This window comes from Corvus moneduloides, chromosome 1 (assembly GCF_009650955.1).
Source record: "Corvus moneduloides isolate bCorMon1 chromosome 1, bCorMon1.pri, whole genome shotgun sequence".
NCBI classification, from domain to species: Eukaryota; Metazoa; Chordata; class Aves; order Passeriformes; family Corvidae; genus Corvus; species Corvus moneduloides.
The window spans coordinates 70019182-70034617 of NC_045476.1; the positions used below are offsets into that span (position 1 = coordinate 70019182).

The 15436-nt window shown below is 40.2% G+C and overlaps 1 protein-coding gene across 2 annotated transcripts in view; it reads right to left on the reverse strand.

The window, feature by feature from the left end:
- DTNBP1 (dystrobrevin binding protein 1) overlaps window positions 1-9601 on the reverse strand; it is a 64842-nt gene extending 55241 nt beyond the window's left edge. For both annotated transcript variants that reach the window (XM_032114885.1, XM_032114878.1), the window contains exons 1-4: window positions 9495-9601; window positions 6169-6219; window positions 3226-3276; window positions 2478-2538 (exon numbers count right to left, since the gene is read on the reverse strand). In XM_032114885.1, the coding sequence (XP_031970776.1) occupies window positions 2478-2538; window positions 3226-3276; window positions 6169-6219; window positions 9495-9550 (219 nt within the window). In that variant the 5' untranslated portion in view covers window positions 9551-9601. The remainder of the gene's footprint in view (window positions 1-2477; window positions 2539-3225; window positions 3277-6168; window positions 6220-9494) is intronic.
- Window positions 9602-15436: the final 5835 nt, after the last annotated feature.

A 15436-nucleotide genomic window follows, 5' to 3' on the forward strand; every position in this document is an offset into this window, starting at 1 on the left:
CACAGCAACCCCACAGCACTGCCACTTGTGCACTTCTCAAGTAAATACACAACATGCTCAAAAAATCCCCTGTATTATGGAATATTTCTATCAAAATGCATTGAAGAAAAATATGACAGAAAGCTATTTCTCAATATACTAATCAACGCAGGAAGTATTTTATGGATGTTATTAACTGTAAACAAGATGTACCTGAAATTTTGGCAGCAGGGTTGCACTGGTGCACAATAACAACAATGCAGTGCTACGATTTTAGGCATATTTAGATGAACAGTTTAATGTTGCCAGCCATTCCAATTTCATCTTCACAACAAAACTGAAAACTCTGCACGTGCAAAATAGTCTAGAAAATTAAGTAAAAGGAATGACAAAGTTGCCTTTATAATAGTACTGCTCTTCCGCTCTTGTGATAAACTGCAGTAGTGCCAAGTGTTTATGAGCACATTTCTACATTAGCTCAATTTTTGTTGTTTCATTCTTCCTAATTTTTTCTTACATAATACGATAATGAGAAAAGGATACACTGCTTAAAAGTTTTGCTTATATAGGTCAGATTCTATGAAAAACACCAGGATCAAGAGATCTTAGGTAACAAGTGTTTCCCTTACATATAATTGACATGATTCAATTATTGTTTCCCTGCTCTTAATTCCATTACCCACTCCTCCTCTTGCACACAACTACAGCCTGTGGCTGTATCTGCATTCTGAATTCCTCAATTTTTATAGTTTTTATTTGCAGAAACTGAAAAAGCCTGAGCAATGAGCAAAGACGCCCTCAAATTTACAATTCTACCCACTTTAGATCCATTCTTTTTAAAGAACAACTTCTATCTTTTGCAAATTCCCTCAGCTATCTATCCCTGTTAAAAGAACATCCTGTTTCACCAGACAAGTTTTGGAAATTTGTTCCAAAGCCCAGTGAGAAATGGAACACTTCAGAACACCAAACAGTCGTATTTTAAAAAAGCCAGGTCTATTTTGGAAACTGAGATATGGTATTTTTCTCAGTAAAACAGTAAAGCAAACAAAAAACCCAAACCAAGCCACCATAAGATGGGGACAAACATCACAAACATTTCAGCCCGGAGATAACTGAATGCAGCTGAAATGACAATCATCTAAAAGGACTATTTTGTACATGAAACTGGTAGTTAACATCTGCCATTTAACATAGTAAGACTGTAGGCTGCAATTAAAGCTTGAAATTTTCAGTTTCCTTCTCTATTCAACATTTATAAATAAGACAGCACAAGTAAGAAGAAATAGGACGCTGGACAAGTGCACCTGTAGGTCTTCTACGGTACAGCCAATCTTCTGTGCTTACACAGTTTTTATTTTCCACTTTTATAAAAAAAGTAACAAACAAAACTCCATAAGCAATATATACACTGGCTTATGCCTGAAGTAAATATCTGCATTTCACAGAAAATTTCAGTCTTTTTCAAGTTTTTTGTTCTCATTTTCCCAAGCAGCCATAATATGCGGGAATAAGGTTATATTAGATTAATATATATGAAGCCTCTCATTGCTTTTAGAATGACAGCTTTTAAAGCGAACTATAGCAAGTATTATAAAATTGTGATCACATCATTTAAGAGACTGGCTAAAAAAAAAAGATCATTATGAGCAGTAAAACATGCCAAACGGGCAAGGAGAACTCCATCTCCAATGCCTGAAGGTTTTCACTAGAATGCAGGGAAAAGCAGGGCCACTCCATTAGGCAAGAGAAAGAAGAACATAAGAGACTTTCTTTCTTACCATAAATACACAGTGAGTTACTTATCCGTTGGAAAACTATACAGAGAAGTCTCCTAAGTAAACAGGAGAGCCAGGAAGTATGTACCCAGCCAAAGTGAAGGTTTCAGCCAGGACAGAGAACCCCACAGCTCAGTCCTGCTCTGAATCATGACCACCCAGATTACACTGCCCCATAAATATGGCTCGAAATTGAAAGCCTGGTGCTGAGTAATGCATTGGTAATACTTACTAGAAGTTTCCTTTCCTTTCATTCCACAAATAAACCACACTACTTGTCACTTTGCTTCCAGGGCAGGAATAGTGAATGAAATGAGGAGAAAACACAAACACTTCCCAAATCTTTTCAGCTGGGCAATCCAATCTTGCTGTCCCTTGTTCACTAGGAGTGGGCAGCGAACAGTGTCAGTGCAACACCCCTGCCCTGACACAAACCACTGAGGTGCCTCAACCCCAAATACGTTCTGTACTTTCCCAGCCACCCCGCACCGCTTTTAAAGAGCTACAGCAGTAACATGCAACATCATCCTTGCAACTGTTTACATTGCATTATTTCAGGTTAGCATTACATTGTTGCATACATTACTGTGTGAGTGAACAAGGCTGTGTGGGCGCTTACCTAGGGGCCAAGATTAACTCTGTACGCTAGTACTAAAAATTTTTGTTTAAAATTATTTACACACTTCAGAATATTTCAAGCATGGCATTATTTTTTCTTACCTCTCCAGCTTTTGCACAATCTTTGGCTCCTTTATGAAGGGCAGCCCAAGCATCTTCATATCTGAAGAAAAGATAAATTACTTTTCTTACTGTGCTCTCCTTACCAAGGAATTCATGGATGTCACTGTACTTTTATTTACAGGTACTACCAGAAATTACAGCTTAAAAAGCTGTGTAAATCTTTCCAGTACTTACTGTTCTGCCAAGACAAATATGCAGTGAGAAATAATGTCTTTTAAAGAAAAAGTGATTCATACTCTTTAACCTGATAGCTGGCATTAAAAGCTAAATGGACCCAGCAATACTCATAAGACAACACACTGCCTTAAACATTACTTGGAATCCAAGTTCATTAACAAAATGAAAAAAATTAACAGAACTGTAGTCATACATATACCCCTTCCAATTAAAAAAAAAAAAAAAAAAAAAGACAGAAGGAAATGATATCAAACATGTCTAAGTTATGAGACCACAGACTGGGGCTCAGTGCTTGCCTCCTTCAACCCTCTGCATTAGAACATGGACTAAAGTCATCTTTCAAATGTGGCTTTTCCTCCAGAATTTCAGTTTCATTAACATGACAGCACTTAAGGCTTGAGCAAGCTTTAAACACATTAGTCATTTGGTAACCACTCCACACTACTAACTGCAGAGCATCCAAGAACCTATTAGCAACACTTTGATTTTCTTCTCCTTTTCTCAATCTAATACAGGAAGCAGACACTAATAAAGGACAGGAAGGTCATACCTGCTTAGTAATTCCACTCCAGCAGAAAACTCTGGCAAACATTGAACAGTTCTGTAAAACAAATTCCAAATATACAAAATCATTAATAATAGAAGGCTGTTATAAAAAATGTGTGCACACAGTTGCACTTGACAGATATGCTGAGCACAGAAATGTTTCCTACTGTTCTTACTTGGACAAACATTTTGCCAATTTTGGTGTACAATGCATTACACAGTGTATCTTACAAGAATATTTCAAAGCTTTTTTCCCTTGTTGTTTTATGATAGCCTACTCCTACCTCTTTTCAACTGTGTCCATTAAAAACAAGTTTTATGAAATAATTTCTAAGTATAGTTAACAAAGATACAGGACAAAAATCATTTTAATTTAAAACAGAGCACAGAAATATTCGGAAAAAAAGACTACTACACAAGTTCATGTTCCTCAATACAAGATATTGCACTTAATATATCCTACACTAAAAATAAATACTAAGCTAAAGAACCTTTGCTAGTTTAATGCTCTCATGATCTCTTATTCCATGCATACACTTTCATCAATAACAGCTTGAATTATAAAGATATCTTATAATAAGTTATAGAAAATTAACAATGCGGCATTTCGAAGGATGTGAAGATCTTGATGTCATCCAAGATTAGTCTCCTGGAAGATCACCCAAACAGACTGGTTTGCACTACCATCTAAACAACTTGAGTGGAAAAAAACCCAACCCAACTACCACAAATTAAACCTTTTTGTCCTTAAGGTAAGGGAAAAGTGACAGAACCAGTAAGGTGGAAAGGGATCCCAGGAAGTTTCTACTGCAATCCCCTCTTAAAATCAGGATCAGCTATGAGATTGAAGCAGCTTCCTCAGGAAGCTGTTCTCAGCTTTTCCTGCCTGACCATTTCTTGTTTCAACTTACACCTATCACCTTTTGTGTTCCCACCACACACCAGTTTCCTCAATAACCACTTCACAGGTAATGACAGGCTGCTGCTAGGTCTCCCAGAAGTCACCTATTCTCCAGGCTGAACAACTGCCCACCTCAGCCTTTCCTCATACACAGAGTTCCTGCCCCAGCCATTTTGGTGGCCCTCCACTAAATTGCTCCAGAATATTAACACCTTTCTCACACTGGGGACCAAACTGGACAGGGCAGTTAAAGTGTGCTGAATTCAGGGGACAATCACCTTCCTCAATCCCACTGTCTGGGTCTTATTTGTACCACCCTATTAGCTCTTGGCCTTCCCTGCTGCAAGGCATGTCCCTGGCTCACATTCAGCCTGCTGTCTGCCAAGAAGCCCAGGGTCTTTTTAGCAAAGCTATGTCCCAGATAGCCTGTCAGCCCTGGTCTGGATTGTTGCAGGGGATACGTTCTTCCCAGGGAAACAGGAATTTGTACCTCTTGATTTTCACGAGGTACCTCTTGGCACATATGGTCCTATGGGCTTTTATGGATTGAGTATCTTCAGTCTATCTTCATTCACTACTGGTCAGCCACAAAGGCATTAAATAACTCAACAGCCTCTACATTTGCTGTAATTCACCATGCATCACCAATCCCATGTTTTCCTTCAGCCTTTTATTACCCTTTTATGCAGGGCTAGAAGCTCTTCTTGTCCTTGACATCTCTTGTAAATGTCAATTCCAGGTGAGCTCTGGCTTTCCTAAGGCTATTCCAGCATGCCAAAGAGGTTATGAAGAGGCATCAAGAAGTTATCCCTGACACCCTCCCAGGACACTTCTTGATTGCATCCTGATGTGCTGTCCTTCCAGCAGCTGGAAGCTATAGGCCCCCAAAAAAAAGGGGGTTTAATGATAAGAGGATTCCCCAAGTTGTTTAGAGAAAACATCATTCTCTCCCTGGTCAGAGGGTCAGTGACAAACTCCCATTGCAACACCACCCTTACTGGCCTCTCCTTGGCTCCCATCCATATGGCCTCACCCATCCTTACAATCAAACTAAGCTGTGTTTATCCCTGAACTTCATCAGCAAAGCAGAAGCCACCCCAGCATTCCCTTGTTTCAATTTGTTCACCCAGTGCTTTTCTCAAAAAGTGATGGATATTTATTACAGTACTCCAGAAGAACCAAAATATTATGGACTGGAAGTACACAGAGAAGGCAGTTGCCTAAAATAGTTTTATTCAAACTTTCCCCTATTCTTAGTCTCCATGCCTTGTCAATAAAACTGGTCTTGCTAAAAAAAAATTTACTTCCAAAACATCAGGATTCAGAACTTAAGACAGTTCATTTCAGATGCTTTATTTTTAGCACTGAGCTTGTGTATAAAGTAATTTGAGTCTACATAGTGTGTTCTAGCAAGAACATGCTTGACACTAAAGCAAATCTCAGCTGATCTGAAGAAGTAACTCTCACAGATGCCATTTCCAGACATCAAGTATTCTTTCCCTGTAGCTTACAGAGGTTGAAAGAGCGAGCAGAGAACTAAAATGCGGAGGACTGAAAAAATACAAAAAACAAAACAATGAAAGAAAAATACCCAAACCAGCACAATTCTCAAAACTTCTTAAAACAGATAATTGAAGTATTTCATTACACACATATTTTCCACAACAAAAAGGCTCCTATTTCTGTTTTTATACTATAAAACCTCTGAGTTACAATTTTAGCACATGAGATTCACAGAGACTGCAAACAATTACATTTCAGTGTACTGCAACCTGAATCTTCTATGAGGTACTACAATAACACTGCATATTCATTTCATTTAAATAGTAATTTATAAGTCGATTGACAGCCATTAGAAATTACTTAGGCCTATCAATGAAGGCTCTATTAAGCAAAGCATTTGCTTTGGTTAAGCTTTTCTGTTGTCAAAATAGTAAAGTTATATGCAAATGATCTTGTAATTGGCTCATATATATAAGCCTCTTCAAATTTTTTTTCTTCAAATGAGCCTCTTCAAATGCTATATATTAAGACATTCAGAAGTACCTCTGCCTGCTTTTCTTTGCATCTCTTGATTTGTCGCCCAAAGTCTTCAACCTACAAATCAAAACACAAATCCATTAGACATTTACAACGCCAAAAAGAGAGAAAAAATTGTTTGAACACATAATCTGTTAATTCCAGCCTATTAGTTAATTTTGTTTCAGCTTGTTTCACAAATAATTCAAATTTCACTTAGTTTTGTGGAGACCTTCATATGAATTTACTTCCACTGACACTGCTGCTAAAACTTGAGATTTTTTGTAGAAGTGCATCAGGCATTTCAGTATGAGAAGTTTAATGGGAGTTGTGTATACAAGCCATCCATCTCTTGATACAGTTTCCTTAGCAGACAGGAATTAAAGACCTGCATAGAAATAACCAATCCAGCCCTGAGGAATACCATTTACAGGAAGGCTCTCGTGGCAAGGAAAAGCATGACAGTCACACATACACATGTACCCACTTGCCACAAGTCTGCCAACACAAAACTAGCACAAGCTCAACTTTTCTTCTGCCAGCTTTCAGAATCTCTAGCAGCATCACCACAGTGCACTGCTACTGAGCATATCTGAGGCTTGTTTCACACGTGGTCCATTTCAAATTGACTGGTATCTTGCTCCTCAAAAGCTAAAAAACCCCCTCCAAAACAACCAAACAACCCTCCTCCCCCCAACTCTTTCCACTCTTTTTCGGACAACCTGTATATGCTAGTTGAGTTGACACAGTACAGTGAGTACAATGAGAACCAAAACCTCTGGCTATTCCCTGACCACCAAGGCAATGGCTGTCCTCAATCTCAAGGCCTTTTGGAGCCACAGCTGTCCAGGACAGTAAGAATTAGGAAGAAATAAAATGACACAGACACAAGCAAGATGAAAATGAGCTTTGAGAGCCAAAGATACCTTCCAGAGAGATCTGTAATCCTGAGTAACCCAGGGACTGAGAAACAGCCTAAAATACAGACATTCAGGCTGCTTCAAGGGGGGAGCCAAAGCACTCCCCCAGACTCAACCACCACATATTTTCAAGGAACTAAAGGAAACTTCAAAGCTCTACAGCAAAATAGGTGGTTGAGAATTTGAGAAAAGACACGCTAAGGCAGGTCTCCACACCCTCTCAGAGAACTGTTTATAACAGCTAAGCCAAGTAGCAACAACCCCAGCACACGGAGAAAGAACCCCACTGCTGAAGGGAGCTGTGCAATTTGCCCTTCTCTGCTGCCATGTTCTCCATTATGCATCCCAGCCTGAAATAGCAGCAGTCCTCTGCATCCATTTTGGTTGTTTTTCCTCCTCCTGCAAAAGCCTGCTAACAGGTAAATGGGTCAAAATTTAGATACCTTGCTCTCAGGACACACAGAAATAGACAGCAGACACAACTGAGCAAAGAACGAGGCCACAGAAATGGCTAATAACTCCAAACTGCTCTTTTTAAACCATACAAACCAGATTTAATCTTTTTCATACATACATACATGTTCCCTTATTCCTTGGGAAGTGATATTATTTTCTTAAAAGCCCTGGAAAACCTTTCCCCTCACAATTTCGAGAAATTCAACTTGTTCTACTTTGCAAGCATTTATGTGAAGTTAACAAGTTGGCCACAACTTGACATCAAAAATACTTTCTTTGTGTTTTGAGAATTTTACAATTTTAAGCTAAAATCTCAACATCACAAAGTTACTTCTATTATTACTTTGGTGGGGTGCAGAACAGAGTAATCCTGAACACCAAGAAATGAGGTTGCATGGTCTAGGAAGGAAGAGGGGGCAAACCAGGTCAACTTGTGTTCTGGCTACATGGGGACACTAAAGGGAAAAAAAAAGACGCCTTCCACAGTCTCTGCCACTGTGGTTCTGAGATACAGGTTCCAAGTGGCAAAAAAAAAAGATTACACCGCAGATGAAAATACCACTTAAAGACGGGACACTGGAACAAGGGTTCATTAATGGAGCTGCCAAAACACAAAGATGGATATTATGAAATCAGGGACTGGTCTCAGGACAAAGCATTACAACACCAGGAAGAAAGAAAAATAGAGACTACATGGAAACATACTGACTCCACTGCAGCAATATATGGAAACACAGAGTTAAATGATCACCAGATCTGGCATGTCATGACCTTTCTGTTGTCCTCTTTCACCACGTGAAAAACACACTTTTCAAAAGAGCCTTAGACTACTGAGATATCAACTCCTCTGAGAACAAAAAAAAAAAAAACCACAGACAGACATAAAGCAATGCTTTGGTCTGTATTTTTAAGACAGTTTAATATTCAGTTGCTGTCTGAAAAGATGAGACAGATAACATGTAAGCAATTTATCTGTTTGACTGGCAGCCTCTTCTATCAATTTCTCTTGACCATCACACACTGGTACAAGTAAGTCACGATGAACTATTTATTTTAAGTTTCTGGGGTACACAGACATTCCTCACTATATATAAATATTTACCATAGGGGTATTATAAGGCAGCCTTAACATCGCCAAGGACCACACAGTTTTTAAAAGTAATTGCTTACAACACGATATTCCCCCATGGCTCATCATGAGCCAACAGCTCTGCAGCACAGGCATGACCTTGTCCTCCAGCCACTCGCTGACTTCCAATGACACTCACTTGGACCACCTGCTTGTACTAAAAACAGGATCGACACGGGGCCTATCCAAATAAACCTTGTGAGGCAACATAGGAAGAATATCTTTCTACTTTTTTAGTGCAAGCGAGGGGCTGTTCCATCTGCTTATCCTGCGCTTCTTTTCCCCAAGAGACAGTAACTCATCTTCCAAGGAAAAGCAAGTTTCTCCATACAGCAAGCGGAGCCCAGCAACGCTCTTTAAGGGATTACACTGATCCATAAAACCTTGAAGGTCGGTTACTTCATAAAAAATTCAAGCGCGCTAATTGACCCCATTCACATCTTCTCTCACAACAGCGGTCTGTCTGCCCCTCTCTCCCTCCTTCCCCTGACCGCAGCTGCTTCCCGGGCACCGCGGCTCCTCCTCCTCCCCGGAGCCGCCCGCGGCACCGCAGGGCTCGCCAGCCCGCCATCAGCCGCCCAGCCCAGGCGGGAACACGGGGGATACGGGACCCTGGAGCCGCGCTTCCAGCCTGTCCCCGCAAACAGGAGGACACCGCGGGTGACAGACCACCCCCGGCAGTGGGTCCCGTCTGCGCAATCTCCTCCTCTTCCTCCTTCCCTGTGCCAGTCCACGCCTTCCCCGCCACCCGGTCACCTGCTTTGCCCCCCCGGCCCGGCCGGGCTGCGCGACGCGGGCCCCTCTCCCGCTCCCCCCGCCAGCCCCGCGGTGCCGTAGGCGATACCCACCCGGCGGTGAGGTCCTGCTGGACGCTCAGCAGCCGCTCCCGCAGCGTCTCCAGCATCTTCCCGGCCTTCCCTGGCTGCGAAGGCCAGCGCCGGAGGGCGGAGCGCGGGCGGGGCTCGGCTACGTTCCCGCCTCCGGTGCCACCGCCCCTCAGCCCGCCCCGTCTCTTCCGCCTCTCCCGGCTCCGTGTGCATCCTCTCGAGGTTGGGAGCGCGGGCGTTTGCTGGGGGGAGCCGAGCCGCTCGTTCTGCGTCCCCCCTTGTGCGAGGGGGGAACTGCGTTTAAAGCCCGGGCGGTTTCAAGGATAGATCTTGAGCAGTGTGTGTTGCGGCTTTTTAGAGGTTATTTTAAAGCCCCTTGGCAGGTTGGGACCCTCACCAGAGTGATTTTGACATCAGCGATGGTAGTGTAGGAATGACGTCCTTAGAGAAACAAAATTGGTCAAGGGACTGGAGCATCTCTTTTATGAGGAAAGGCTCAGGGAGGTGGGCCTCTTCAGCCTTGAGAAGAGGCAGCTGAGGGGGACCATAAGGTCTGAAGGGAGGGCATCAAGAGGATGTATCCAGGCTCTTCTTGATGGTGCCAAGCAATAGGACAAGAGGCAACAGGCATAAACTGATGCCCAGGAAGTTCCACCAGAATATGAGGAAGAACTTGACTGTGTGGGTGACCGAGCACTGGAATAGGTTGCCCAGAGAGGTCGTGGTCTCCCTCTTTAGAGATACTCAAGACGCATCTGGATGCAATCCTGTGCCATGTCCTCTAGGGTGACCCTGCTTTAGCAGGGAGGTTGAACCAGATGATGCACTGTGGTCCCTTCCAACCTGACCCATCCTGTGAACTCAGGGAATCAGACCTTGTGACAAAATCTTAAAAATACGGAAAGCAAAACCACCAGGTCTCCCTGGGGTTGCCGGGTTCTTGGAATAAGGAATTGGAATAAGAATATGTCATCTTGGAATAAGATGACAACCTTTCAAAGTCCTTGCAAAGCAGGTAGTTGAATTATTTGTCTATGGGTTCCACCACTATTTTCTTTGGAGACTGCTGGACTTTTATAGATACTAATGATTCTTACAAATAATAACCTAAAAGCAAAAAGGCTGTTCTTACAAATAGTAAATAATGCAGTGAAAAGTTATAATTAAATTTTTAGGTACTGTCTGCTCAAATAATAGCTGTTAAAAGTCATTCAGCAAATCTTTAGACAGTTTAGGTGAAATCAAGACCTTCTTGGAACAATTGGCCAGTCTTTCTGGATGGCTATATTTATAGTCACAGTACCAGGAAGACAGTCTCACACCCTGTGTGTTTTCAGATAATATTTGAGCAACATGGACCTAGGATTTAGACAGATCTGGGAAATCTTAATCTCCCTTTAAGTGAGACTTCAACTTTTACAAAAAGCTGAGATTTCAAAGTCAAAACATTTTATTTGCTAACCAATTAAATTTTGTTTGAAAGTTCCAAAGAAATGAAGAGCACTGAAATAATTTGTTACAAGGAGAATGTATGCAGAGGAGGACTGCTGGATGTATCATTTGATACTGCAGTATCAAATGTAGTAGTTAGGAGTGATTTGAGGTACTTTGAATCAATTGGAAAATTGACACCATAATCCAAAAACAGCTTGTGTGCTTTTAGAAGAGTGTGTGACCTATAGATATTTTCTGTTTTGGCTTATGGAAAAAACAGTATTGCTCTGTGGCATAAATACAAATTAAAAGCTAAATGCCTGCTAAAAGAAAAACGATTGTGTTGATATTCCAAACATTGAAATTGATGTAGCTTGCCTTATCTTGAGGTCAGAAAGACAACTTTCATGGCAGACTGCACATGAAGTTCTGTAAAAGAATGTATGACATTTAGAAGGTGTTTTTCTCATGCTTGACCTAGCAACAATATCTGAAAACAGAGACTTCCCACTTGCCTGGATAGTTAACTCTCCAGACTAGGAGGGGAAGGCTTTGAAACAAGTGTTTTCTGATGTATTCACAGACACGCATTACAAATGCTGACAAAAGCTGTGCAATCTGGCCTTATGTAATATATGATGTTACAGGAATTAAAGTGTTCAGAAGACAAGGCAGGGGTTTTAACCTTTAATTTTCAGCTTTCCTTTGAGAAATCATCTGAATTTCTTCGGTGTTACATATTTTCAGTTTTCTTGTAAATGATTTTTATCAGTGGTGGCCCTGCTAATTCGCAGTGAATAAGCACTTTTAGACTCCATTGCTTCTTTTACAGTTAGAAAAACTATTCATAGACTGCTGTACAGTTTTGTTTCCCATGTCTGTGTAGAATCTGGGAGAAGAAATGTGTTGAGATAGTATTAACAGTCACAGTAATTCTAGAAGTATAAGATTGGAAGAGACTTCTAAAAGCACATGCCCTGCTCAAGGCCTGTGATGAATTATAAATACACTGTGTAAAGTTTTGTTTAACTGGTTCTTAGGAATTTAAAATTAAGGAGGTTCTGCAAGCTCCTTATCAGCTTACATGTTTAGCTTGATCTTTTTTTGTTTCTAGAGTGAATAGGCCTGGTTTCTTTTTTCTTCCCTTGTAGTCACTTTCCAAACTTATATGTGTTGGTCTGATCTGCACATTCCTCAGTTTGTCCAGAAAGTGCAGAGCTATAGCATTTCCATCACTGAAGCTGAATTACATGGCTTCATTTTGAACACAAGTTACATATTTATACTATTTTATTAATATTTATGTACAATAGCAATTAATTCAACAAACACCTCTGAGACAGAAACAGATTCTTCAGGTGTTAATTCAGCACAGTGCCACCTAAAATTCTGCCAGGGGCTTTGGGTCAAGTTTTCTAGAGATAAAATGAATACTAAATCACTTTTTAATATCAATAACCTGTTCTGCTCATTTAGTAATTAAGTAGTTCACAGTTGGTTATTTGGTATTAATTCTGACCTGAATTTGAGAGAGGACTTCCTAGTTCGTTCTTCTGCTTCTCTGATACAAGCACATGTAAAATCTTGTGCAAATACGCTGTAACTGGCTATACTGGGCTGTACGAAAAATGCATAAGCATTCTGTGCTTTGCACATCTGTAAAGAACACTGATATGAGTCAGTAGCAATAAATCTTTGGAGCACAGAAAGGTATTTGACTGTATAGCCCTTGTGTCAAATGAAGACTTCTTTTCTTTTCTCCATCAGCCTCCCTTAGAAGCATAAATTAGGCTACATTTCTGTAACAGATTATGCAGCACAAAGTCATCCCTAGTCGTGCCTTTCCATAATTCCACCTTTTCCTAGGCTTTAATTACCCCCATTTAGATTGACTTTAGATTAAGACTGCTCTGCAAGAGTGATACTGCAGACACCAAGCCTGTTAAGCTTTTCAGTGAAAGATGATTTTAAATACTTTCTCATTCTGATGATATGATGTGAAATGTAGTTTGTTTAGGTATCTATCTGGTTTATGTCTTGATCTCTTCTTTTGAGTGCAGTTAGCTTGATAACCCCCAATATGACATTTTTAAACTTTAAACTAAATATGACTAGAAATAGTGAACAAAACTCTCAGCCCTTCAGAATCTCTCCGGTTTATGGAAGTAATTTTTGTCCTCTTCTCCTCAAACCTTGCTGATAATATGGTTTAACAATCTTTTTTTTTGGGTGCAAATTTAAGGCTTTTTATTTTTAATAATCTGTAGAATATGATTAAAACTTTACTAGTGGGCATTATAGCTCTCCAGTTCTATACATATTTTGTTTAGCTAGTTGGTTCTGTACTGATATAAAGCTCAAATATTGTTAGAAATACCTGAGACAAGCTATTTCTAAAAATCATCTACTACCATTGTAATTGAAAAATACTTAAGTGAAAGTGTGTGTGAAGGTCTGATTCAGTATTTCTTGCAGGAATTCCACTGCATGCTGAAAAGAAAGGTTGGCACCTATCAAAGAGTTTTATGTGCCCAAAACTTTAGCAGGGTTACATGATATAAGTGGAAACTAAATTTAGCATTACATCATAAGAACTATCTGTCATAGTCTCACTTATCCTGAGGCCTCATTACCATTCCTATCAGCTTCTGAGATTTTTCCAAATTAACCTTTATAGCTCTCTAATAAGAGTTAATTTCTGCTCTTACCTGTACTAACTCTTGGAGGTTTAGCTATGTAATAGTCTCTGCAGCTGACACAAAGTTTTTATGTTATATGAATAGAGAATATCTTTTTATCTCAATAAAGGAATTTGTGAGGGAGGGGTTGTTTTCTGATTGTGTGTTTGCATTCTTTAATTTTTTTTCCCCCTGGAAGTAGCAGAAGAAGAAATGGACAGTAATCATTACCAATCCCAAAGAGAACTGGAAGAATAATTCCTGCATACCAAGTAAAAATATTCTTAATTCAGTTCACACAGGAACAGGTATGGAACAATCTCCAGGTTGATAGAGGTTCAAAGACCTGGTTTAGATGTTAACTTTTTAATGGACTACCTTTCTGACAGCGTGAAAGTTAATTAAAATTCTACACTTAATCCTTTGAAGATTGGCTTAGTCCAAACAAAAAGTTTGCATGTACAGTAGCCTGCACTAAGACAATGATTAAAACAATGTTGGAATTGGTGAGCCCCGAGGTAAGTCTGTGCTGTAAATGAGAATTAAAAGAGTGCAAAAGAATCAAATCATATGTTGCTTCAGTTTCGGGGGGGGGGAGGGGGTAATGGTGAAATTCCTTGGTCCTCATCTCCCACTCTCCTTATATTGTATCTGGTGAATGAAGACGTTATTAATTCCTACCTTTCTGAACTGTAGGGTAAAACTGGGGATGGGGGGAATCAGTGGCTAAGCAGAGTTACGAAACTAAACAGATCCCTTCCGCAGGATCTTAATTGCTGTTGGGGAGAGGACAAGAGCACATACCTTGGGACAGACAATTCCAAGGGCAGCCTACAGTTATACCTGACTGGATGTAATGGGAAAACACATCCTGGCGTGATGGGAGTGACCATCTCAACATGGCTGCTGTAACTCTCCTTTCCTGAAACCTACCCTAATTCAGTGGGATGACTTTGTATTTTCTTAATCTTCAGTCACAGCTGTGTTCAGTCGTGGAGATGTTGACAAAAATTTGCTATCACCAAATAGCTGGCAGATCCTGCAAACTATTTAGAAAACTGGATATGAGCTCCTGTTATCTTTCCCCTACTCTTCTTTTCTGCCTTCACTTTATTTTTAGTCTTTAATATTTTTGCTTTTTAAAAAAAAAAATAGTCAGCCATGACTGCCCTTTCCTTGGTGCTGCTGTTGTCAGTGAGACAGTCAAAGACAAATGTTAAACCTGCTGCTATCAGGTGTAAAGCTGCATGAAATTATGAGCTCTGTGTTTCTCCACCAGTGAGCTTGCAAGTAGAACTTGGGCCTGAAACTGTAATTTCTACTGTTACTGAAGTTTTCTGTCATTTTCGTGTGCTTTTGCTATGAAAGTCTTGGAATAGGTCAGGAGTGAACCCAGATTACTTCAGTTCCTTTTGTCTCTTTCCAAATTAGTTGACTTGACTTTGACATCATGTAAAAGACCACAAAGCAGGATTTTCTTCTATTGAAAGAACAACAAATAGGAAGGCTACCTCAAAAATGAGAGCTTTATTTAAAACTTTATCTTTTGGATTCTCTCACTGTCTTGAAAACTCTGTACAATTAAATTCTTCAAAGTTAATAATACAGCAGCTTCCAAAAAGAAAGTAAGGATCATAACTCCAGCTGGTGAATGTAGTTCAGAGTGTGCTGATTTTGAGGAAAGGACTAAACACGCGGTGAACCAGCCAGTTCCACTAGAGGGCACGGCTGTGTATAGAAAAGCAAAATAGGGATGTGGTAGTATTTGTTTCTCCGCAAGGACTTGTATCTCAAATCATCAAAATTTTACCGATAATGTATTAAGTACAGTTCACGGCTTATTTCCTCTCA